The sequence below is a fragment of the Tupaia chinensis genome, unplaced genomic scaffold (genome assembly GCF_000334495.1).
Source record: "Tupaia chinensis unplaced genomic scaffold, TupChi_1.0 Scaffold000070_1, whole genome shotgun sequence".
Lineage (NCBI taxonomy): Eukaryota > Metazoa > Chordata > Mammalia > Scandentia > Tupaiidae > Tupaia > Tupaia belangeri.
Genome location: NW_006159530.1, coordinates 4049719 through 4075160, shown reverse-complemented (window position 1 = coordinate 4075160; position 25442 = coordinate 4049719). Strand labels below are relative to the sequence as shown.

The window sequence follows — 25442 nt, the reverse complement described above, 5'->3', positions numbered from 1 at the left end:
AAGAACAGGGCACAGGCGCACAGGGCGAGGGAGGCGACGCAGGGCTGAAGGCTGCAACGGCCCTATCATGCCCAGGCCTGCAGGCCACACCAACGACTCTGATTTCTACTCTCAGTGGCATATGGTAAATCATTCCACGGAAGCCCCTGGTGGGTCAGGGTCGTGTTTGACACAGTAGCTGCTCAGCTAAGCACTTGCACTGGACAGATGGGGACATGAGTGCTGGACACTCTGGTACACACAGGGTTCCGACGCTGGAGCCCATCCTAACCGCACCACCTTACGGGGACTGTAACGGGCAGTTCTCTTACTCGGGATCACGAAGCTGTAACGCCATTCAGGTGTTTTTTTTTTTTTAAGGTTTTTGCCATAAGATGTATGTGCTTGCCCAAGAGAGACAATAAGAGGAAAATGAGAAATCATCCTTCATGGAGGGTGGCCACACTGCTATCCCCTCTCCTCCATTCTCCTCCTGGGATTCTGGGCATGCATGCACTCCTGCCTGGTGCGATTTTCAAAATGCCAGGTCTGGGACTCAGACCATATTTGGGAGTCCAGCCCCTTAACCTCCACACCACCTGCTGACATTCTTGTATAAACTCTTACTCCTACTTCTCAGGAGAGAAAACTAGAATTCAGAAACCGACGCTTGTCAAACATCGATCTCATTGTGTGCTGTCTGCCTGGAACACGTCATGTTTCAGAGCTGGGCTGTGTGACAGTGTGGGGACGGCTGCTACGCAGGCTTGCTGCAGGCAGGTGACTCCTGTTCTTCGGTTCACCTGCACGGATTCTGTATTGTTTATTAAGGTCCTGGAACATACAATGGAACTTCAGAAGTTCATGGAAAAATGAAATGAAAAGTACAAGATTATTTTGGCACAAGCACATTTTGAAATCCATGCATAGTTTTTTTTTTTTTTTTTTTTTTTTTCCATAATTTACACTTTCTAAGAACTTTTTGCAGACCCCTTGAATGAACCATAAGATTGGCCTCAGAAGAGCCACGGGATTCTAACACCTGTCAAGCCCTAACCCGCTCACCAAACTTGGTTTTAAACAGGATCTGCTCTAATCCTCTGGGGTTAGACTTCGAACCATCACGCATTGGTTTATCCTACACTGGTGAGACAGACACCTGGTTTCAGATCTGTGTATGAAGATGCTAAGTCTGGTCCACGTTCACCCGGTACGGATGCGAACTCTCTTATTCCAAGCCACTGCTTCAAGTTTCATCTTGCACACGCCCTAACTGCTGCTGCCTGTGGGCTGCTCAGTCAAAATCCAGTGCAAGAGCCTGTCAGTTGTAACGCCATCTGCCAGCACCCTAATGCTTCATTACTGAAGCGTGCTTGTAGGTCAACCTCAAAATCAAGAACTACTTCGACTACTTCTTGGCCTTCTGTTCTTTTAATTAGTCTGCTGTAAAGGGCTAGAATTAATATTGGCCTCATAAGACACCCGAGACACAGGACGATTTTAGATGAGCCCTTCTGCAGAGCTCCACGTTTAGGGTGGGGTTGCGTTCTCGTGTTAGTTCCGAGTACAAACAGGACAGTTACACATCATGTTTCGGGGTCCCACAGCCTTAGGGGGCACAGTGCCTAAATGTACTGATAGGAATTTAAAACTGGAAGTTTGTTTTCATCTAACTTTTCAAAGGTTATGCTGATCTCCTGGCAGGGAAAAATACGCTCAGCTTGATTCAGCTAAATAGAGGGGTCTTGGTGCAGAGAACTATTTATATCTGAATAAACAGCCTCTGTGCTCAGAACAGCACAAATCAAAGCACACACACACTTATACACACCAACACAGAGCTCCAAATATGCCTAATTGAGGATTAGAAAGTTCTCATGGTATGTAAAGAATACACACACACACACACACATACACACGCACACAGACACACACACACACGCACACACAGACACACACACACACACACGCACACGCACACACACACACACTCTATACCGAAACAAACTAACAAAAAACCCAGAACTATGTAAACAGATGATTATGTTTACTCATACAAAAGTGGGGGGTGTCTATAAAAAGTTCATGGAAGGGACCTGCAGTTAGTGTAATGGCTATGTTGCTGGACTCCCACTTAGTCGACCATGGTTTGCGTCCCGGATCCGGTGGCTTAAAACTCACGCCGGGTGTGTGTGCCCAAGATCCCGAGAGGAGAATGGAGGAGAAAGGATTGCGGTGTGGACATTCCCCCTGGGGGGGTGATTTCTTGCTTTCTGTCTGTCTGTCTCCCTCTGTCTGTCTGGCGAGCGCATGCGCCCTATAGAGAAAACCTCTCCAAAATAAATACATAAATAAATACATAAATAAATAAAATTATAAAAATAAAATGTTTGTGGAAAATTTGCATTATGAAAACAACTATGTATGGATTTTTAAAGTAAATGTTTGCACCCAAATAAGCTTATATTTGTAGTCCAAGTCCATTTTTGAAGTACCGAGCTGAACCAAACTTTGATTTGTTCCAGCAAAGGGAATTATTATTATCATGACTACGGACTCTCAGTTTACATTGTATACGATATCTGATTGGCTGATGCGCTGCAGCCCTGGAGTCGTCATTTCGTTTTTATAACCTTCGGTTTTGCTTTGGCTTGGCTGACAATTTATTTCCTTAGGGCACACAGAGCTGGTCTATACATCTGAACGGCGAACAGCGGCTACGCGGGGAACACGTACACAGCGTCCATGAAGGCGCCCTCGCCATGGAACTCTCGAGGCTATTTCCCATCACGCAGGAAGCGAAGCCCCTTACACTTTTCTGACCATCCGAGAGACAGCAATTACCCCAGATTATCCGGCCAACAATGACATGCCGCGTGAAGAGAGACACTGAGCCAACGGCACATCCCAGAGACTGGCATATTCAAGTACACTCAGGACATTAATAGCAATTTACGTGCCATCACTGAGACAAAGCCACAAAGGCTCCGCTGGCAGCCTCTTATTTGGAAGCCTATTATTTGTGGGAGTTACAGGCTATAATCACAACAGAAACTTTCAAAACCCTTATCTTCCGTGACGCACCAAATCTATTTCAGAGCCGTAATTGCTATGTCACCGGAGAGTTTGCTGCTTAATGCACTCAAATGCCATTTAGTGTTTGCAGGGTCATTACAGCGAACAGAAGGGTGGGGGAGACGGGGTGGGGAGCCCGGGGGAGGCAGACAGAGAAGGCTGGAGGGGAAGGGGCTAGAACGGGGCGTCCGCTCCCATTGTGCCTAACTTACTTACGGGGGCCATCGTTGTTTTAAAGATTCTCATTCTTGATGAAATGAGAACAGGAGTTGGAAAATAACCTCTGTCCTCCAGCATTCTGCATTCCTTTGACACCACCGCAGAGATATTCAGTGGCTGGGAGGGGGACCCCATTTTCTTCTGGGACTCTTGCCCAGGTGTAAGGGATTCGACTTCTTCCATTTTATTTTCCTCCTAAGTAGCCCCAGAAATCTCTGTCATGGAAATCTTCCAGCTGCCCCGTGGGCTCAGCAGTACGACTGGGCTTTCCTGTGATGTGTGCCCATGGAGCAGGGCAGAGGCGAGGGTGCCGGGAGGCCATGGCTCAGCCACCTCGTAGAATGTGCCGCCTTACAGACGGGAAAAGCAGCAGCGGGAGATGGACGTCACCGAAGAGAAGACACCAGTCACTCAACAGACCGTTTTCTTGACCTAAATCTAGCTAAGGTCATGAAAAAGCTCTGAAAATACATCTAGCTTTGACTTCTTCAACCTGGCTATAAATCAGCCGAGGGTTTACTTATATGGATCAGTGTAGTACTGGGCATTGTGTAAATCTTCAAATAAATTATTTGCGCTGGCAGCCTCTTATTTGGAAGCCTATTATTTGTGGGAGTTACAGGCTATAATCACAACAGAAACTTTCAAAACCCTTATCTTCCGTGACGCACCAAATCTATTTCAGAGCCGTAATTGCTATGTCACCGGAGAGTTTGCTGCTTAATGCACTCAAATGCCATTTAGTGTTTGCAGGGTCATTACAGCGAACAGAAGGGTGGGGGAGACGGGGTGGGGAGCCCGGGGGAGGCAGACAGAGAAGGCTGGAGGGGAAGGGGCTAGAACGGGGCGTCCGCTCCCATTGTGCCTAACTTACTTACGGGGGCCATCGTTGTTTTAAAGATTCTCATTCTTGATGAAATGAGAACAGGAGTTGGAAAATAACCTCTGTCCTCCAGCATTCTGCATTCCTTTGACACCACCGCAGAGATATTCAGTGGCTGCTAGGGGTACCCCATTTTCTTCTGGGACTCTTGCCCAGGTGTAAGGGATTCGACTTCTTCCATTTTATTTTCCTCCTAAGTAGCCCCAGAAATCTCTGTCATGGAAATCTTCCAGCTGCCCCGTGGGCTCAGCAGTACGACTGGGCTTTCCTGTGATGTGTGCCCATGGAGCAGGGCAGAGGCGAGGGTGCCGGGAGGCCATGGCTCAGCCACCTCGTAGAATGTGCCGCCTTACAGACGGGAAAAGCAGCAGCGGGAGATGGACGTCACCGAAGAGAAGACACCAGTCACTCAACAGACCGTTTTCTTGACCTAAATCTAGCTAAGGTCATGAAAAAGCTCTGAAAATACATCTAGCTTTGACTTCTTCAACCTGGCTATAAATCAGCCGAGGGTTTACTTATATGGATCAGTGTAGTACTGGGCATTGTGTAAATCTTCAAATAAATTATTTGTAAGGTTTTTTTTTTGTTTGTTTTTTTTTTTTTGGCTGTAGGGTGAATATGCTTGCCAAAGAGAGACCTGTGTGTGTGTGTGAGAGAGAGAGCGCGCGAGAGAGAGCGTGCGTGAGATAGACAGCAAGAGAGATCACTCCCTAGACTGTATGGTCATGTGGCAATTCCCTCGCCTCCATTCTCCTTTTTGGGATTTTGAGCACGCACGCACACACACCTGGCGTGATCCCCAAGCTGCCTGTCAGGGACTTGAACTGCAGTCAGTCATGTAGGATCCAGCACCCTAACCTCCCTATGACCAGCAGGTCCTTTCAAAGAATTTTTTTTTTTTTTTGGAGAGCTTTTTGCAATAGGGGGCTTGCACTTGCCAGAAAGACAGAGACAGACAGAGAAACAGAAAGTGAGAAATCACCCCTCGGGGGGATGGTCACGCCGCAATCCCTTCTCCTCCTTTCTCCTCTCGGGATCTTGGGCACGCACGCACACGTGCCTGGCATGAGTTTTAGGCCGCCGAGTCCGGGACACGAACTGTGGTTGACTACGTGGGAGTCCAGCGACATAGCCATTACGCTAACTGCTGGTCCCTCAAAGAAATTTTTGACAAATGTACTTCTATATTCTTTCAGAAAATTTTTAGGTTGTATTCTATACCTTGAGTTTTCATATAGACCAGAAAAAGAGCAAATATCAAACTACTGATGATTCAGATCATGGGTTTTGTTTTGTTTTGTTTTTAAATTAACACCAGCATCATGTATAGATGCACCTTTAGTTTTCCTAGGATAATAATTCAGCTTTCCCTCTGAAGAACTATTCCCCGAAAGACAGGATGAATATTGGGGCCTCATTCTGCATGAGCTCTCTTCCACTCAGAAACAGAATCTTCCCTGTTTTCTAAACAAAAAGATTAATATTGTGTAAGAGTTCACAGAAATCAATTTAAAAAAGATGAACATTTCAATGATATATGTAAAAGGCTATTAAGGGGATAAAAATGCTCCATCTGACAAGTTATCAAAGAGATACAAATTAAAATAAAGAAGAGATGGGGCCAGCAGGTGGCATGGTGAAGGTGGCACGGTGATTAAGGCTCTGGACTCCCACATTGCTGACCACAGTTCAAGTCCCAGACCTGGCGACTTGCGTTCTCACTTTCTCCCCCTCTGTGTGTGTGTGTCTGGTGAGTGCATATGCCCTGTTGCATATTAAATAATAATAATGATGATGATGATAAATAAAATTAAATAAATAATTCTTAAAAAAATTTTAAAATAGAAACCAGCAGATGGCATAATAGTTACGTTGCTGGACTCCCACATGACTGATTACGGTTTGAGTCCCAGACCTGGCAACTTGAAACTCATGGCAGGGACATGTGCGTGCGTGCCCCAAATCCTGCGAGGAGAATGGAGGAGAAGGAATTGTGGAGTGGCCATCCACTGGGGGGGGGGGGTTGATTTCTTGCTTTCTGTCTCTCTGGTGAGCAGACCCGCCTTACAGCAAAAATCTCTCTCCTAAATAAATAAATAAATAATAAAAGATGCCATATTATAATGCGGTAATTGACAAAGACTGAAGACTGCAAAGACACTGCCATTTAGGAACTCTTATAAATGATACACATACATGAGCAGAAATTGTCGGGAGAAAAGTTTACAATGCATTGTAAAAACCTTGGGCTTGTTTACATTGTTGGATCTAGCACATCCCTTTCTAGGAATTCATCCAAGGCTATAATAAAAAATCGGCACTGAATTTTCTGTACTATGAAGTTTATCTGAGCATTATTAATAGCAATAAAAAGAAACCAGGCTGGACTCCCGCATAGTCAACCACGGTTTGAGTCTCAGACCCGGCAGCTTGAAACTCACACTGGGGACATGTCTGTGTATGCTCCAAAGTCCGAGAGGAGAGTGGAGGAGAAGGGGCTGCAGCGCGGCCATTCCCCCAGGGTGATTTCTCACTTTCTGTCTCTTTGGTAGGCACACACACTCTATAGCAAAAATTTCTCTTAAAAAAAAAGAGAAAAAAAAAAAAACCCAAAACAAAAAACAGCATAAATCTAAACTGATTAAATAAATTATGAACTTTCTCTTTATCAGGTCCCCATATAAAGTTAAATTTGAGAAGAATGCTGAATGATAGGTATTCATAATATTTTTAGTAAAATAAGTAGGTTACAAAATGATGTGTAGCTTTTCTATTTATTTATTTATTTATTTTTGGAGAGGATTTTACTATGTGGCACGTGCACTTGCCAGAAAGACAGAGAGAGACGGAGAAATCACCCCCCGGGGGGGGATGGCCACGTCACAATCCCTTCTCCTTTCTCCTCTCAGGATCTTGGGCACGCATGCACACGTGCCCGGCATGAGTTTAAGCCACCAGGTCCGGGACTTGAACCATGATCGACTACATGGGAGTCCAGTGACAAAGCCATTACGCTAACTGCTGGTCCCTGTGTGTAGCTTTTCTATACCTACTCAAAAGACACGATTTAGCCACACAATACCAGAAGACTATGGCAAAATGCTAGCAGTAGTTTTCTTTCACATGATTTTTCTGCACTCTCCCAATTTTCTGCATTAAATAATGACTCGCAGTGAGAAAAGAGTAAATGTAAAATGTAAATGACATCAGTCTTGGCTTGTGTGGCCACACCTCCTTGGAGAGGAGCCAAGGTAACCTGTGGCCAAACACAGGTTTCAGGGAGAAAGGCTGAGGAAACCGGGACTTTACTAGAAGGGAGAACATGTGAGTGATTCCTAGCTCTTTTCAAAACCCCCTGTACCTGTAAGAGTGTCAGTCACCTGTTTCACCCTGTCCATGAAAAACCGGGCCAGTGGAAATGGACAGAGAAATCCGCTTGGACAGAAGGGAGAGCAGCTCGAAACCAGCCCTCGATCTCCTTGGTGTTCTCTCTGCCTCAGTGTCCAACACAACAATTCCTGGCTGTGACAGATGCCAAGAAGGGCCAGGAGGTGGTGCAGTGGTCATGCAATGGGACACACATAGGGAAGGTCCTGGGTTCACGTCCTGGGACGACCTTGAGTATGCCAGGTGCACACACGTGGGCCTGTGAGCGGAGAAGCTGCAGCAGAGTGTGGGTTACAGCGTGGAGAATCTACCAGGGGACCCTGCTCAAGGTGCCGCTCTCTCTTCATGGAAGAGGTAGATGACTCAAAAGAAAGATCCTAAATCCCTTCTGGTAAATGAATCGTGGATCAAGTGCGTGGATCTGGTTCAAAACTACACAGATAACACCTACTCCACAGAAAAGCATGGGAAACAGACAAACAGCACGAGATAGCTGCTCTCTGAACATACACCCTGGAGAGATTCCTGGCAGGAGTTGCTGAAGATTAGGGGACAGGCTGTAAATTAGGTGGGGGTAGAAGATGGGTTCCCGGATGGGATAAGTGGGAAGAAAAAGACAGGAGACACAAAAGCCATTCCCTTGTAGGAGGCACACCCTGGACCACGGACATACGAAAGTGCCTATGTTTGTGGGTATTGCAGACTGGCAGAAAATCCAGTCACAACAGCCTGGTGGCTGGCTTTTGAAAAACAACAGCAATAAAAACAGCCCAATGGGGGACCAGCAGTTAGCGTAATGGCTATGTCGCTGGACTCTCATGTAGTCGACCGTGGTTCGCGTCCCGGACCCGGTGGCTTAGAATTCACGCCAGGTGCGTGTGCGTGCGTGCCCAAGATCCCGAGAGGAGAATGGAGGAGAAGGGATTGCAGCATGGCCATCCCCTCTGGGGGGTGATTTCTTGCTTTCTGTCTGTCTCTCTCTGTCTGTCTGGCGAGCGCATGCGCCCTATGGCAAAAACCTCTAAAAAAAAACAGCCCACTGGAAACAGGTTAAACTTGACACACTCCAAAAAGCATTCATTGTACCAGGCCTAAGTTGAGAGCTGAGAGTTAAAACTCATCCTTCTCTTCAGACATTTCTGAAGTAGAGAGTAAAGAAGAAAAGATACATATCAACAAAGAACTCCCATCCCAACTCCTGTGTATGAGGGGACTTCAAAAGTTCACCAAAACTGGAATTAAAACACAAATTTATTTTGGTGCAAAATATTGTGGAAGCCAGGCAGAGTTGGTGCATAATGCATTTCCCATGAGCTTGTGGAAGAGCCCTCGGGCTAAGGACTTGTAGGCACGATTCGAGAGAACCAAGAATGACTTACAGGAGAAGACAGGCCTCACCTAAGTCCTGACGATGATGATAAGATGTTTGCCTACTACCATAGGCGCTGGGCTATGGATCCCACTGACAGAGAATTTCAGCCCCTGAGGGTTGCCTCTAAGAAAGGTCAGTCTCCTCGGACAAGAGGGGTAGACAATCGACAACTACAGCACCAGGCGCTTCAGGAACCTGTAGTCTAAAGAGGAAGGGAGGGGCCCACAGGTAGCGTGATGGTTAGGGTGCTGAATTCCCACATGGCTGACCACGGTTTGAGTCCCAGACCTGGCAGATGAAAATCATAACAAATAAATAGATAAATTAATAAACAAATGTTAAAAAGGGGGGGGGGGGCAGGGAAATAAAGCACCAGGCCAGGTACTTGATGCTTGATGCTTTTCGGTAGCAAAAGTCAGCCCTTCAGTCAAGGCATGAGACTGACAGGCACAGGTCCATCTTGAAACTGTCGGGTTTTTGTTACTGTCGTTCTGAAGTCTGGCTTTCTGCCTCGGAACTCTTTCTTGCTTACATTTTTAAAATGCCCTAATTATTTTAATAAGCTTGAATGAAATATGTTAATACACTAAATTGTGTACCACAGAGAAAGGAGCCTGTAAGTGCTAGCTATTAATACAATTATTAAGTGTCATTTTGGCCTGTTAATTTTCTATCCTTATTGTTTTTTAATTGTTCTTTAATTTACCGCTTTATACCACTTCCTTATTTTATTACTACTTGATCTGCTTTTTTAATCTTTGTAAGTATCTTCTTAGCCGACGTTATTTATTTTAACCACTCATCCCAGCTTAGTTTATGTTTTTATTGTTCTCTTCAGTACTTACGTATCTTAAGTGCATTTAACCTCCATTTTGTTATTTCACACGTAATTTTATCACTCCCTTGCCACTTTTACCCTTCTAACGTTTTGTAGTTGATCAGTATATTCTTTCTTCCTACTTTAGTTTTTTCTCTAACTTCTTAGCTCTTTAATTTTTTTAGTCCTTTCTGTTTAATTTTTCTAATTTTATTCGGATTATATGAGTATCAGCCTTGTACTTCATTGCATTTATTCTTTTAACCTGTTAAAAAATGCCAATTGTTAAGTGGCACCAAGAGGACTAACAGCCTCTGTAAGAGTTCTGGGCCAGGGCAAGACAGTGGTACAGCGGTAATGCAATGGGCCCCCTGTGGGAAGGCCCTGGGTTCACATCCTGAGGCCTCCCTGCAAACATGGGTGAGCACGTGTGCCACGATCCATGCTGGCTGAGGCTGGGTCGGGACACGTGTATGCCTGTCTCTCTTTTTCTCACAGGAAAAAATAAACGGATAAGCTCTTTAAAAGAGTCCTGGCCCAGGAAAGTGCAGGCGGCTCCTTACTCTTTCTGTACTTATTGCCCTCGTCTTTCAAATGATCACCCTCCACCTCCCAATACTGTTTACCACTCTATTAATGCAATGGCCAAACTTTCCTCTTTACATTTCACTGTGCCTCAGATTAAAAAAAAAAAAAGGTCGGGGCCAGCAGGTGGCATGGTGAATAAGGCACCGGATCCCCACATGGCCCCCCATGGTTTGAGTCCTGGACCTGGCTGCTTGCTTCCTTGCTTTCCTTCTCTCTCTGTGTCTCCCTCTGTCTCTTTCTGGTGAGTATGTGTGTCCTATAGCAAATTTAAAAAATAATAATAACAATAATGAATAAAATAAATAAAATAATTATTTTTTAAAAATCTACTCCAATTGATCTTTCTTTCTTTCTTTTTTTTGGGGAGAGATTTCTGCTATAGGGCACGTGTGCTTGCCAGAAAGACAGAGAAAGACAGAGAGACAGAAAGTGAGAAATCTCCCCCTGGCGGGGATGGCCACGCCACAATCCCTTCTCTTCCATTCTCCTTTCAGGACTTTGGGCACACATGCACATGTGCCTGGCGTGAGTTTAAGCCACCAGGTCTGGGAATCAAACCACAGTCAACTACATGGTAGTCCAGCAACATAGCCATTACGCCAACTGCTGGTCCCCCCAATTGTTATGTCATATTTAAATTTTGGGGAAGTTTTATCTTCCATTATAATGAGTCACCAAATCTCTTCTTAAAGAGATCCTTGACTGAAGAATCTCTGTTCTCTCGTGTATGTAACTGCTGGGCCACAGCTGAGTTGACTGAGTACATACATGGGGTATAGAGTAGGATATATCTGGAGAAGAATTTCTATATAATTTTCTAGGTATTATATTTTAAGATTTTAAAAGAATTATTTCATTTAAATTTATTTATTTATTTAAATTTGACTAGAGAGGGAGAGAGAGATGGGGAAAGAGAGAAAGAGAGAAAGTGAGAAAGCAATCCACCAGGTCTGGGACTTGAACTGCAGTCGGCCATGTGGGAGTCCAGAGCCCTTAACCACTATGCCCCCTGCTGACACCCTCTAGGCTTTTTTTTTTTTTTGAGAGGTTTTTGCTATAGGGTGTGTGTGCTCGCCAGAAAGACAGAGAGAGACAGAAAATGAGAAATCACCCCCCACCAGGGACGATGACCACGCCGCAATCCCTTCTCCTCCCTTCTCCTCTTGGGATCTTGGGCATGCATGCACACGCGCCCGGTGTGAGTTTAAGCCACCGGGTCTGGGACTCGAACTGCAGTTGACTACATGGGAGTCCAGCAACATAGCCATTATGCTAACTGCTGGTCCCTAGACTTTTTTAGATAAGAAAATTAACTAGTCTTAATCTTCTTATCTGCCACCCTGAGAGGAGCTGCAGCCGAATGTTCAATAAGTGAGTTTTTGTAGTTCTTTGTCTTGTCACCCAGGCTCCAAAACATTCATTACCAGGAAGATAACATCTTCTCTTACTGTAAGGTTTTTACCAACTCCTTTCACTTAGTATAAGGATCGAGAGTTCAGCGGCCCATCTAGATAAGGAAAAGAACAGAAGCTTTGGAGTTTGACTGAGTCCACATCGTGGTTCTATGAGTGGCTGGCTATTTGATCGGGTTAACTACTTAACCCTTCTGAGTCTCAGTAACAAAATGTTTCTTGAGACATCGACTCCTAGGTCTGTGTTCCAGGGCCTCTGTCCACACCAGACGTACGGGCAGACCCATGGTCCAGGCTGGCGAGGTCTGTGGGTGGATCGTGGCGTGAGGACCTTGTCGGGATCTCCTCTCTCTCTCTGTCATTTCTCCTTTTATTTATATCTTGGAAGATATAAATATACATTTTTAAAAAGTCTCTAATGGGGGCTTAATCAATGCTATGAGTGAGTATGCTTAGTATAAATATTGGTAAAGGCTGAAATTATCCTAGAACCCAAAGTATGTATATACTGTCTCTTGATCCCCGAGCTCTCTAGAAAAGGCACTGAACCCTTGGTACTCAGTGCTAGGCTTGCCGTGCCCTCCAAGCTCAGGGGAACAAGGAGCTGAAGCTTCCTTCAACAGCACCTCGACCCCTTAGAGCACACCTTGGTGGAGTAAGGCTCAGCTGGCTCTTAGGAATTTCTGTGCTCCCCTGACAGGTTATTTAAGCACAAATCAATCACATACCATTTTAAGCAGGTGAGTGACTTAGAAAGATAAAAAGTTTGTATAAGTTTAAGGAGGTGTCAGAAAATGAATTGGGCTTCAAGCTAAAGACATTAGAGAAGAAAGGGAAAAAATGTTCAAGGACCAAAGGAAAATGTAACATCTTACAAGGGAGAAAAAAATCATACTGAAATTTAATTTTTAAATATGACTATTTGTATATATGTCAAAAGCTTTTTGCGAAAACTGGGTGCAAATCCCTTTAAAAGCAGGCATACGGGAACCAGCAGTTAGCGTAATGGCTATGTCGCTGGATTCCCATGTAGTCGACAGCGGTTCGCATCCTGGACCCGGTGGCTTAAAACTCACGTCGGGTATGTGTGCGTACGTGCCCAAGATCCCGAGAGGAGAATGGAGGAGAAGGGATTGCGGCGTGACCATCCCCCCTGGGGGGTGATTTCTCGCTTTCTGTCTCTCTGTCTCTTTCTGTCTGTCTGGCGAGCGCATGTGCCCTATAGCGAAAACTTCTCAAAAAATCGATGTTGCCATATAGCGAAAACTCCAAAAAAAAAAAAAAAAAAAAAAAGCAGGCATACTAGATCAAAACCTAGGGACAGTGGAGAAGAACCACTTCATTTGATTAAAACAGCCTTTTCAGCTGTGTCTCCCTAAGAAAAGAGAGTATGGGGAGAAGGCAAAGCTGCGGTGCAGAAGGGGGGGGGAAGCTCACTGCTCGGAAAGAGTAGGTCATTCTGTGGATCCGTTTTTTACTTTCTTCCTTTCCCTTCCTTTTTGTTCGTTTTGTAAACTACAGGCAAGAAAAGGATAGGCACTAGAAGATAAAGAGGAGTAAACGTACATACAGGTAGATCAGTCGAAATTCACAGTATATATATATATATATACACATACACATAGGCTTGCACATCTGTGTTAAATTTTGCATCTCAAGAGAAACAAAAGTTGCAAACAAATATTAAACTCTAGTCAATGACACTTCTGCTGGTAGTGTTTTTTGTTTGTTTGTTTGTTTGTTTTTTTGCCATAGGGCTCATGTGCTGGTCCAAGAGAGACAGGGATGGTGAGAGGGAAAGGGAGACATCACCCCTCAGAGTGGATGGCCACACCACAGTCTTCTCCTCCATTCTCCTCCTGGGAATTTGGGCGTACACACACACACATACCCAGAGTGATTTTCAAGCCCCCAGTTTCGGGACTTGAACTGCAGGCAGCCATGTGAGAGTCCAGCACCATAACCACTATGCCGCCTGCTGGCCCTCAATGTCAGTATGTTTTTAAAAAGAAATAATGGACTGTTGTTTGCAAATTACTTTGAAATGCATCAATAAACCAAGACAGACTGACGGATGGCGAGGCAGATAAAAAGATGTGTGCGTGTGACACGAAACCGGCAGGGTTAAATATTCACGGGAGAATCTAAGTGGTGGGGATACTGGTTTCACTGTAAACTTATCTCAACTCTTCTCTATGTCTGAAAACTTATAAAATAAAATGCTGAAAGATGTTTACATGGTAGTATCCTTAATGAACCCAAAACAATGCAATTCCTTCTCTTCGGTAAGGCCTAGGCAGCATTTAACTTTCCACTTGAGAGTAGAGCCTCTCAAACTTAATGTGTTTGGAAATGACCAGAGGATCTGGTTAAACTGCAGATCTCATTTAAAAGGTCTGGATGGGGCTGGCGCTCCTGCACTCCTCCAGGGCTCCCAGGGGACACTGTTAATGTGAAGCCACATTTGGAACAGACCAGCAGAGCCGGGAGAAAGGGACAGCTACGCAAAGTCTTGAGTCACCTGGGAGACTTGAAACCGAGCCTGTACCTCATAGAAGCACCAAGGAGTAGAGACTTAAATGAAAGGGTTCAAGATGAGTTCAAAGACATATCCTGCTTAGGCTTCAAAAATGATTAGGTCAGAGTTGAAAACGACTGCAAAGAGAACCATAATAACTGTATTTCTATACGTTGACTTTAAATCTTCCTCCAAATTATTTAATTGTTTACAGCATATTATGACACTAAAGTGAGTTAAGTTCTTCTACAGGTTCATTCTAAGTAAAGAACGTTCCTCACTTTCAGGAAAGGCTCTTTAAGCAGAAAGAATGCATTCTGAGTTTGTGTTAGGAAGCCTACTGTGCTTTCAAAGCACGGCCATGTCTCTAACACCAACCTGCCACTCTTGGTGCCTACCACACAACAGGCAGAGCTTCTAGAACGTCACTGTCAAAAACGGTAGCCACTAGCTATAGTTACTGTTTAAATCTAAATTAATTAAAATTTGAGAAAAGTAAAACCTCATTGTCTTAGACACACTACCACATTTCAAGGGCACAAGAGCCATGCGTTGCTGATGGTTAACTTCTCAGACAGCACTGAAATGGAACATTCTCATCACTGCAGAAAGTTACACTGGATGGGGCAGTTCTATTGACAGAGGGAAAGAATAATTTTTGCTATCATCGCTTGAAAAGAATCTATGAAACAATGGCAAATACCAATAGTGAGTAAAAGCAACTCCTTTTTTCAAGAGGTTTTGGCTGTGGGGTGCATGCACTCACCAGAGAGAGAGACACACACAGACAGTGAGAGGAAAAGTGAGAAATCACCCCCCGGGGGGATAGCTATGCTGCAATCTCTTTTCCTCCGTTCTCCTCCTCCTTGGGCATGCATGCACACGCGCCCAGCGTGGTTTTCAAGCCACCGGGTCCAAGACTCGAACTGATGGCCATGTGAGAGTCCAGCAACATAACTGCTTTGTCAACTACCGGTCCTGCGACTCGTGTAGTTTTAGCTAATAGGGATATGACTATACCACTGTGTGCATATACACACATACACACATTCATACACACACATGTGTATGTATTATCTTACAATGACTGCTCCCAAAATTCTCTGAAAATAATACAATATTATACTGATGACACCGGGTGGTATAGTTCTTCCCCCTCAGAGAAATTGAGATCTAAACCAGCTGAATCCTGGGTCTTTAAAATTTCTGTGACTTTATACAGGACAAGAACCCATGTCCTCCTAATGTTTGTATTCCTGGTGCCTGATATTAAAAGGTTCTCAAAAAACATTTGTTCAAATAGAGCATTCATTCATCTATTTACTCACTCTGTCAAACTGAAATATATGTAGATATTTATAGATCAAAATGCTTAGTAATTAGAGATGTGGAAAAGAATTTCCCCAAAGTTAAACAGATCCAGAGACTAAGTAGAGGTGTCAAAAAATTACCAAGTTTTGGGGCCAGCAGGTGGTGTGGTGATTAAGGTGCTGGACTCCCACATGGCTGACCGTGGTTCAAATCCTGGGCCTGGTGGCTTGCTTTCTCATTTTTTCTCTCTTTCACTCTGTCCCTTTGTGGTCAGATTAAGAAATATAAATAAATAAAGTTAAATAAAATAATTCTAGAAAAAATTACCAAGTTTTAAAATAACAATGGAATTTTCAAAAAATAAATTCTAATCTTTGATCTGAAAATAAGCTTGTCTGTATAAGACCATACAGCGAGAAAGGACAAGGCTAGACTCAGCAAGAGGAGAATCATCCTCAAAAATCAACACTAATGTTTCCCACAATGAAACTCATTCATTCAATTAGCTTTCTATCTGCTGAAGACTAGAGGGGCACACCAGTTTTCAGAGCTACCACAGAAACAAACTGCCCTTCCGAGGTTGTGATTTTGCTTCATAAAGCAGAAGTCAGGACCAACTTGAGTCTGAGACAACTAGCCAGATCCCAGCCTAAATACAGCCTGGCCGTAGAGGAGAATGTGGGCCCAGCAAGGAGGACACTGTGAGAGGCCAATCCCAGCGGAAAGCATGGTGCCATTGTCATCTCATCAATGGGGCTCTTTCCAAAATAACAATCTTCTCTTTTATCTATGGCTTTGCAATATTTCCTCTCTTCTTATATCTTCTCCAGAATGGAAAAATGGTCATTGTTTATAAGCAGAATGGACACTGGAAGAGGCCTTTGACAAAATCCAGCTCCACTATCCTTTGTAGAGTTTAGGAAACTGGGTCCTGCTGAGAGGAACTGACTTCTCTGTGGTCACACAGGCAGAAGTGGGATGTACAAACATGTCTACACTCAGTGTGAATGTGTGGATGTCTGGAGTAATCATATCACTCAGTTTGAGATCAACCAAATCGGTTGTGACTAATTCTACGACATGATGCGGAGTCTCCATGAGCGGTGTGTACTTGGTCATGAAGGCCACAGTATGTCCGTTAGGTAGAGGGTGGTACCTTTCCCATACTAGCTTCGGTTGGCCCCGAATTCCTCTTTTCAGCTATTAATTCTGTATTCTTTCCTAGGCTATACACTTGATTGGCTCCCTCGTCCTAGCCTTCCAAGAATAGGAACTCCAATCACAAAGTGTTGCGTGAGATAAAAGAGAAAACATATTATGATCGACATCAGGGGTTCGCAGTATCTCCTGTATGAGGTCTCCCCAACTTGGCCTGAATGTAACATGAGGAAGCCTTCTTCCCCAAGGTGAAAAATGCTACTTACTGAATGAATGGATGCACGAATGAGTGAAGACATGAACGAATAAAAGAACAAATAAGCCTTTGCATGATCTGACCATGTTCATTTTCTGTATCTCTAAGGGTTTCCCCCCCAACAGTTGGAGAAAAAAGAATGACTTGCACATAAAATTACGACACTGGGCTGTCTTTGTTTTGCTTTTCTTTTTCAACTATTGTGGGCTGGAAAAAAATGTTTCCTGATCATGGGTGCTGAGTTGACACAGTACTAAGGTTTAAAGGCCTTAAAATGCAAGAAGCAAGCGGACTTGGTCTTTGGTTCTATCAGGAGGAAAGCCAGGCGGAGAGCTCTCTGAAGGCAGGAGCACATGACTTCATCTCTGCTGCCTTCCACTCCCAGAGCATGGTCGCCATGTTTAGACTCTCCCATTCCCGGCAGTGCCTGGACCCCTCCAGCCGGGGGCAGTTTGCCAACCGCTAGCCATGGTAACAGAAGGTCCCAAACGGAACTAACAGGGGTGCACAGCTATACACGTTTTAATCTCTTCAGATTTGGCTTGGAGAAACAGAACTGTAACATTGTCTGGCGAAAATGAGTTTTTAAAGATATGCATATGAATTTTAGTTATTGATGTGACTTCCGAATCCGACAATTCCACAAGTGGCAGCATCTTATTAATACATACTTTAAGCAGAAGGAGGACTCTCAGAAGTAGTTAGGAAAAAAAGAAAATTATGTCATGTGGTCAAGCATTACTAAATAATCCTTGCAATATCCAAATGCCTCAAATGTGTTTCCTTGAGTAGGCCACTGTCTTTGTCCTAACGACTTAGATCCTATACATCCACTTAGCAAGTGTTCTTTTATTCCGCCTTGTCTAACACAGATGAAAAAGTAGAAACAAAAGCATCTATATTATCGTATACGAAGGTATCTCTATTTCTCCACCCCGAAAATCATCACAAAGCAAAAGTAGTGAGATTTTGCTGTCATAAATCCATATTAATGGCCTGTTGTCTTTACAGAATAATATTAACATTTTATTTCTATTTTCTTCTTTTTAAATTTTTTTTTAAGAGAGAGAGATTTTTGGCAGGGTATGTATGCTTGTTGGAGAGACAGAGAGAGATGAAGAGGCCAAAAGCGAGAAATCTCCTTCTCCTCCATTCTCCTCTCAGGATTTTGGCCACACCTGGACATGAGCCTAGTGTGAGTTTAAGCTGCTGGGTCTGGGACTTGAAATGTGGTCAACTCTGTGGTAGTCCAGCAATGTAACCATTACACTCCATCTGTTGGTCCCTTTATTTCTATTACTTTTTTTTTTTTGAGAGGTTTTTGCTATAGGGCGCGTGTGCTCGCCAGACAGACAGAGAGAGACATAGAGACAGAAAGTGAGAAATCACCTCCCAGGGGGGGTGGTCACGCCACAATCCCTTCTCCTCCATTCTCCTCTCGGGATCTTGGGCACGCACGCACAAGCGCCTGGTGTGAGTTCTAAGCCACCGGGTCCGGGACGCGAACCACGGTCGACTACGTGGGAGTCCAGTGACATAGCCATTACGCTAACTGCTGGTTCCCTTTATTTCTATTTTCTACATAATTTTTGAATGAGAAAAATCCATAGGATTATCTACCGGATATTCTTCAAAAAATTCATGGAAAATGTGCATGGTGAAAAATATTTTTTTGAACACAACAAATTGGCAATTTATTTCTACTTTTCCATGAATTTGTTGAAAGTCTCCATATATATATATATATATATATATTCAAAACTGGCTGAACTGAATTCATTTCCCTAACTCACATTTTAAAACAAACAAAGTGTCCATCTGTAAAGAATCCTGTTTTCTGCCATCACAAATCTTTGAGCCTTCTCAGGGATACTTTCTCATGATGAGAGTTCCACTTTCTTTCTAATTGGGTCTTCGAGATACACCAGGAGGGGAAACCGAGGGAGAACTGGAGAGTATGGAAAATACTAACTCTAACGGAAGAGTGTCTTCAAAATGTTCACAGATGACGGAGGAGGAGTCTATCTGGTGTCCCTTAAGCTAATGGTAAGAATCAGAGGCCCTAAATGCAGAATTCTAGAACTACAGAACTGAAGCAGACCTTGGAGCATGGATGTCTGGTACACTTTACAGACAAAACCGTAACACACATGGGCGAAGGGAACTCCTCAGAAGACACGCTATTGTTTAAGATGGAGCTGGTTTCTAATTTCAAGTTGTTTTCACGTTCTACCACGTTGTCCTGGGAGGTTTCATGTCTAGGAAGGAGGGCAATGATCATCCCATCAGAAACGGTGTTATAGAGGCCAGCAGGTGGCGTGGTGGTTAAGGCACTGGACTCCCACATGGCTGACCATGGTTGGAGTCCTGGACCTGATGGTTTGCCTTCTCACTTTCTCTCTGTCTGTGGCACACATACCCTATAGCAAATGAAAGAGGGGCAATTATAATAAACAAAAATTAAATAAGTAACTCTTAAAAAAACAAAACCAAGACGTTATATTTGCTATGTGGATGGCTGCTCCATGATCAGGTATTTGTTAGCAGGGGTTCTGTTAGAATAAAAGAAGTTAAAAGAATTAAAAATAGGAATCATGCTACTGCTGGATAATTCTCTCGGCAAGGTCAGAACCACATATATCTAATGTTATTGGAGAACCTATGCTGGCCGAGAAGCTCGCAAACATTTTTCACTAAAAGATTTACGAATGTTTCTGCATCTAAAAGACAGTAACTTTGTGGCCAAATAGAGCATTTAAAACCATAATAGAATTGGGTCCAGATAGGTATATGGTGGTCAGGCATGATGCTCCGGGAGGCTGGCCCACAGGGAGGTTCCAGGGTCACATCTAGCGGCCTCCCTGAACACACCCGGCACACGGGTGCCCATGATTCGGGGCTGGCTAAAGCTGAGGTTGGATGGTACTTTTGAGACTAGGCTGGGGATGCTGTCTCTTTGTCTCTATCACTCATAGAGGATGAACTTTAAAAATAAATAAATAAATAAAATAATAATTATTACTATGTGCCTTATAACTGATTTACTGGATATAGATGTAAGCCATTAAAATGCCTTTTTAATTCAGCAGCATCTTTTCTTTCCTACCAACTGTATTTATCCAGCTAATATGTTTTGAGCAACTAATACAGACATATTCGGACCATATACAAGCATAGGGTGAAAGATGCAGACGAGTTATTTGTTCTGTGCAAATATGTATAATGCAAGAGTCATATATGTGTGTGTATGTGATAAAGTCATGTATGTGTGTGTATGTGATAAAGTAGAGAGAAGTGAGGAATAAGGGCTAAGAAGAAAGACACCGAGGAGAAGCTGCACTAGCGACAATGGTTTTGATGATGGGGTGGATGGGGACGGTGCTGTGGGAACGAGTGGACCTCAGTGTAGACGGCATATGTGACGGAATGCAGGGAGAAAGCACAAAACCAGGTAAGGTGCGTGACCACCCGGAATGGCATCCAGAGTTGACTTTGATGATGGGAGAATGAGGTGGAGGGAAGGTAGGCTGGTTAGTTCCGGAGTGTAGACCTGGAATGTCAAACTCAGGGTCGGAGCTTTGCTAGGTAGGCAACAGGGACCACTGATGATGTATGGGCCAGGAATGACAAGACTCAAGAGATGTGTGCAAGACAGGGAAGGGACTGAAGACAGCAACAGCGGTTAGGAAGCTGCTGCAATGGTCTAGTGAATGACCTGCTCCTGGAAGCAGGATGGTGGCAGTACGCATGGAAAGAATGATAGCTAAGCACTCTTAAAGTACGTCCGATTGACAAGAAGTAGAATAACCCCCCTCCATTACTTAGAGTCATTCTGAGCCTGGTAAGTATTGCCCATTGTCATATGAGTACACAGAGTACTCAAGGAGGTATAATTTACTCTCACAGTGATTGGTTGGGGGGGGTCTTAACCTTGTATAACTCTAAATCCATCTCAAAAGCCTACCTTTCTATCAGAAGAGGAAACAATGTGACCACTGTGTCCTAACCTATCCTCACTGGGAACTACCTGCTGTGAAAACTGCTCACACAAGAGGAGGAAAACATCCCAATTAGAAAGTGATCACTTAAAACATTGCATACTGCATTCACGTGGAACGGCGTGTGCTCTGCCAAGTCCTTCTCTACTTCTTTTCTCATTTTCTTTCAAGCAGGCAGTCCTGGAGGCATTAAGGTGGGAAATACTGGACCCATTTTATAGAAGAGAGAGTGGATGTTTGCCATGGGCCTACGAGCTACCAGGACCAGCCTCTCTCAACTCCTGTTTTAGGACACTTTGCAACCCAATCGCTCGGTGGTCAGTTAAAGGCAAGTGCTCTGAACTCTACAGGACTTAAAATAGACGCTGGCTGGATAAGACATGGGTGCTCTGATGCCAGGGGAGTGGACGAAGGCTGCCCAGAACACGTCCCTCACTAAGCGAAACCCAAGCCAGAGCCCAGCTGGGAATTCCACTGCTGCTCAGGGTTTAGGAACTGTTTATTTTTACTTCTTGGCTCAAACCTTTCATTCCTGTCCTTGTCTCTTCTTGTCTCTTCTCCTTTTCTCGCTCTCTTTCTCCTGGCAACCACAGTCCTAGCCTACACACACGCCTGTCTTTGTGTGGAACACCACCATCTAGAAATACTCTAACAAGCTCAGTCACCTGCAGGTGGCACAATTTAAAACTGATATCAAAACCCATTCTATCATGATCAGCCTTCGATTCATTTACCCTGCATAGTAAAGACCGAGAAAGAAGATGAACACAGTTCATGGGGGAAAAATTAATGCAAAATGAGAGACTCCTTCAAGTGGCATTTCCAAGCCTGGTTTTTGTAGTGGGCTTACGTAATCAGATATGACTGCCCACACGTGTTCGGCTGCACTATTTCGGGAATGATTCCAGCACATCAGATGACGTCAGGTGGGTTAGCAGGAACCTCGGGATGTGGTGGCTGCTCTCCTGTGCTAGCCGCCTCCACAGGAAAGAGGTCAAACAACAGGGCTGCTGGAACTTTCCTCGGTCCCCCTCTGGCTCTCCCCATATTCTTGTCCCCATGGCCTTGTACTTTCCTCCTACTTACGCACAAAGCAAAGCTTTCTCTGGAAAAACATTATTTCACAAACATTCCTGAAGCACATAAGTCCATACACAAGGTCCACACAGAGCAACTTCATTCATTTGGAATTGATTTGGGCAATGTACCTCCCCACGTTGGTATCTCGTGTTTTTCTACGCAGGCCTCCTGGCAAGTCAGCCATTAGTACAGCAGTATTAATCAGTGCTGCTAGTGCAACACAGATGGGAAGAGATGGGAAGCCTCCCTCCGCTTCAGAAACCCTTCCCGGGAAGTGACAGGATTGCCCAAAGGAGGCTGAATAGGCTTAACTTTGACCTCCCTTTTTCCTCTCGAAGAAGGACTTGATAAATTTATATTATGTGAGCTCACAAGAGATCCTGCCCAAAGAAGGTAGAAAATAAAGAATTCATGACATAAGTAGCCTTAAAAGCCACCAAGACAATCACAATGCGGAGCGTGACTAACTCCCTCCCACAGCATCCTCACCAAGTGGTTAGCCAACCATGTCTGAATTTCCCAGCGATAAGGGAGTCTTCATTTCTAAGGGCAGCAAATTCCTTCTGTGGAGAACTCTGGCCATGAGTACGGCCCATCAGATACTGACCGGACGTACATAGATGGACGTAGATCAGAGAAAGGATCTACTCAGTGGTCCAATCCTGTCCCCTTTGAATCATCCATGATGAATCTAAGCGCACTCACTGATGACAGCACGTCTGAAACTATTACATGCCACCTAAATCTTTTCTTTAGCAGGGCAGGAAGTTCTCATTCTGCCAACCATTCCTTATGTGATAAAACATTTGGTATTCTCTTGATTCCTCCCAGGTTGGCTACAATGGTGTATGATTTGTCCAGCAGAGTTGAGGGGCCATCACTTCCTTCACTGCAGGCGTTGTATTTCTATTAGAATAGACTCCGATGACATTGACAAAGCACGCCTACGTTGCCTTCCTCCCATTCCTAATTGACTTTCATCATAAAAGCAGAAACCTACAATAAACTATCACCACCAACCCACCACAGCTTTCTTCAACAGTTCTGAGCCGGTAATTCTACTGGAGCCTCTTATGACCTCTAAAAGCCCAGGAAATCACCCCCAATCTAAAGAGCAGTGTCCTATTCCGGGCTGCCCTCTTGTCCCAGCTTGCTGTCACCGCTGCTGAGATAGCAGACGATTGATCTGAGAAATCAAGTTGGATTGCTGTCCCAAATCTACACTCGGTTCTCCTTGTGTCTGTCTGATCGATTTCGCTCTGTGCGACATAGCTTGTCGCTATGAATTTTCATGCTAGTCAGGAGCCGCCAGCGCACCCAAGAACAAGTAGAAGATGGTGTGCACCCCTCCCCACCCCTTCGACATACCCGGCTTCCGTGGTAACTTCATATTTTCTTAATCATCCATCAACAGATTGGGTAAAGGGTTTTATTTAAGACCTCACACCTTGACGCAATGGGTTTTGGCCACTGGTTTTCCTCCCCAGGTTCCCGGGCCCCCACTCATGGTGACATTTCTACCACTGTTGTACTAGGTGTCACCTGTTTAGCAGCTCCTCTCAGCTGAATGCATGTGGCCGCAGGTGCCATGCAAACACTGATTGCGTCTGACAGCCCTAGACGCCAGCTGCCTGCATGAAGCCTGCCCATTCGCCACGTTTTCTGTGGCTAAAAAAGTGCCGGTGGCATGACCGATACAGAAACAAGAAACTAGGTGACCGTAAAACTCAGGCAAGTCCTACTAAGTGGCAGTCGGGGCCCTATGGCTTTGAAATAATTGGTAGTGATAGAATAAAAACGAAGGGTGAGGGGAGCCTTGTTTTCTTACACTGATGCCCTGCGGACTGTACATCTGACTGGCTGCGAGTCCATCACTGTATCCTCCTGTCTGGCTGATAACATGGCGAAGGGTATCCACCTAAACAGATGAACAACAGAGAGGAAATTAGTCAGGGAGACGCAGGGAGAGGGAGGCAGATCGTCATCACACAGGCTACCATTTGGGCATGACAAACCAACGCAACCGTTTTAGACAGAGTCTGCTGGGAAGAGGCTAGGCCTCCTCGCTATGCCAAATCTCTGATCAGTTCTGAGTTCAGTAAGCAAGACAGTGAGAGAACACTGGGATTCCCAACACAGAAACAAATCCAGCGATGTTTCATGAGACGGTGAGGAGTGGGATGATACAGGGGGCCGGAGGGGAGAGAGTAAGGAGAGCTCCCCTTCTCCCATTTTTTCCTCCGTATCATCTCATATCATTTCTCCCTTGCTGGGTATGCTATAAAACTCAGGGTCTGTTTAGAGGAGGCTTGGGCAGTTGCCTCGCAGAGAGAGCAGTATGTGATGAAGACCTTGTTTCTTCAAGGACTTCGATGATGGCTGGCTGCTAAGCCACTTGACCAAAGTCTGACCCCCATCACCCTGAACTCATTTCCAGACAGTGCTCCCTGAGCAAGTGACTGAATCCATGACCAACCAGTCTATGGAGGGCACATAGGTTTCCAGTTCTGCGTGCAGCGTGGGAGACCAGACTGGTATGGCTCGGAGCTCCTCTGATTGCTTGGACCAGAGCATACCACCTTACCCCCTCACAGCCCAAGTCTTACAAGGGTGGTTGGATGGCCTTCCGGGGCATTGCGAAGGTCACCTTCTCACTAAGGAGCACTGAGGTTTTTCACACGACGTGACTTGCTTCCCAACATGGACTTACAATTATCACCAGAAACCCAAGACCCTCACCTCAAGAATAACTAAGAGGTAAGTTTAGTCAACCTGGCTGGGTGATGTTTAAAGCTTAGAAATGCACGAGATGCTAATGTATTTGCCTGTCCATTCATTCCCGCCTCGTTTGGCAAATATTGAGCGTGAAAAAGCGATGAGTGAGCGGGAGACCTGGCAATGGAGACAATGGGCTGAACGCCACCTCCCTTCTCCTGGGTGAATAAAGGATACTCTGGGTCCACTCGCCTGACGCGCCTCGGTCGCCTAGCCCTGCACTTACTGCTTCTCTCCTGCCTGCCTGGTGTGACAGATAAGCCAGAGCCAAATGCACTCTCAAAGTGTGGACACGATTCCCCACGACAATGGTTGTCTTCTGTGTGGTTTGGTTGTTGGCAAGGTTTTAGTTCTGACTTCTCCCTCTCTCTCTCTCTGGACAGAAGCAGGAAATGCCAGTACGACTGAGGGCGTGCAGACTCTAATGCGTTCCCCTGGCGGCATATTGGCTGGGTCCCTACCTGTGATTGCACGTTGGCTCCAACCTGGGCCCCTTGGTAAGAATCCCCATTGAGTGACTGCACGCTCATGAACAAATCTCCAGAGTTTGACATGTTAAAAGAACTGGAAGAACCTGGAAAGCAAAGAGAGAGGCACCTGAATCACAGAAA

The 25442-nt window shown here is 44.8% G+C and overlaps 1 protein-coding gene across 5 annotated transcripts in view; it reads right to left on the bottom strand.

The window, feature by feature from the left end:
* PBX1 (PBX homeobox 1) overlaps window positions 1-25442 on the bottom strand; it is a 371268-nt gene that overhangs the window by 14753 nt on the left and 331073 nt on the right. For 3 of the 5 annotated variants that reach the window (XM_027767582.1, XM_027767589.1, XM_006142251.3), the window contains 2 exons: window positions 25293-25405; window positions 23885-23974 (listed from right to left, as the gene is read on the bottom strand). The exons of 1 other annotated variant lie outside the window; for it this stretch is intronic. In XM_027767582.1, coding sequence (XP_027623383.1) covers window positions 23885-23974; window positions 25293-25405 — 203 coding nt within the window. The remainder of the gene's footprint in view (window positions 1-23884; window positions 23975-25292; window positions 25406-25442) is intronic. One more of the 5 variants, XM_027767594.1, reaches the window with a different exon arrangement.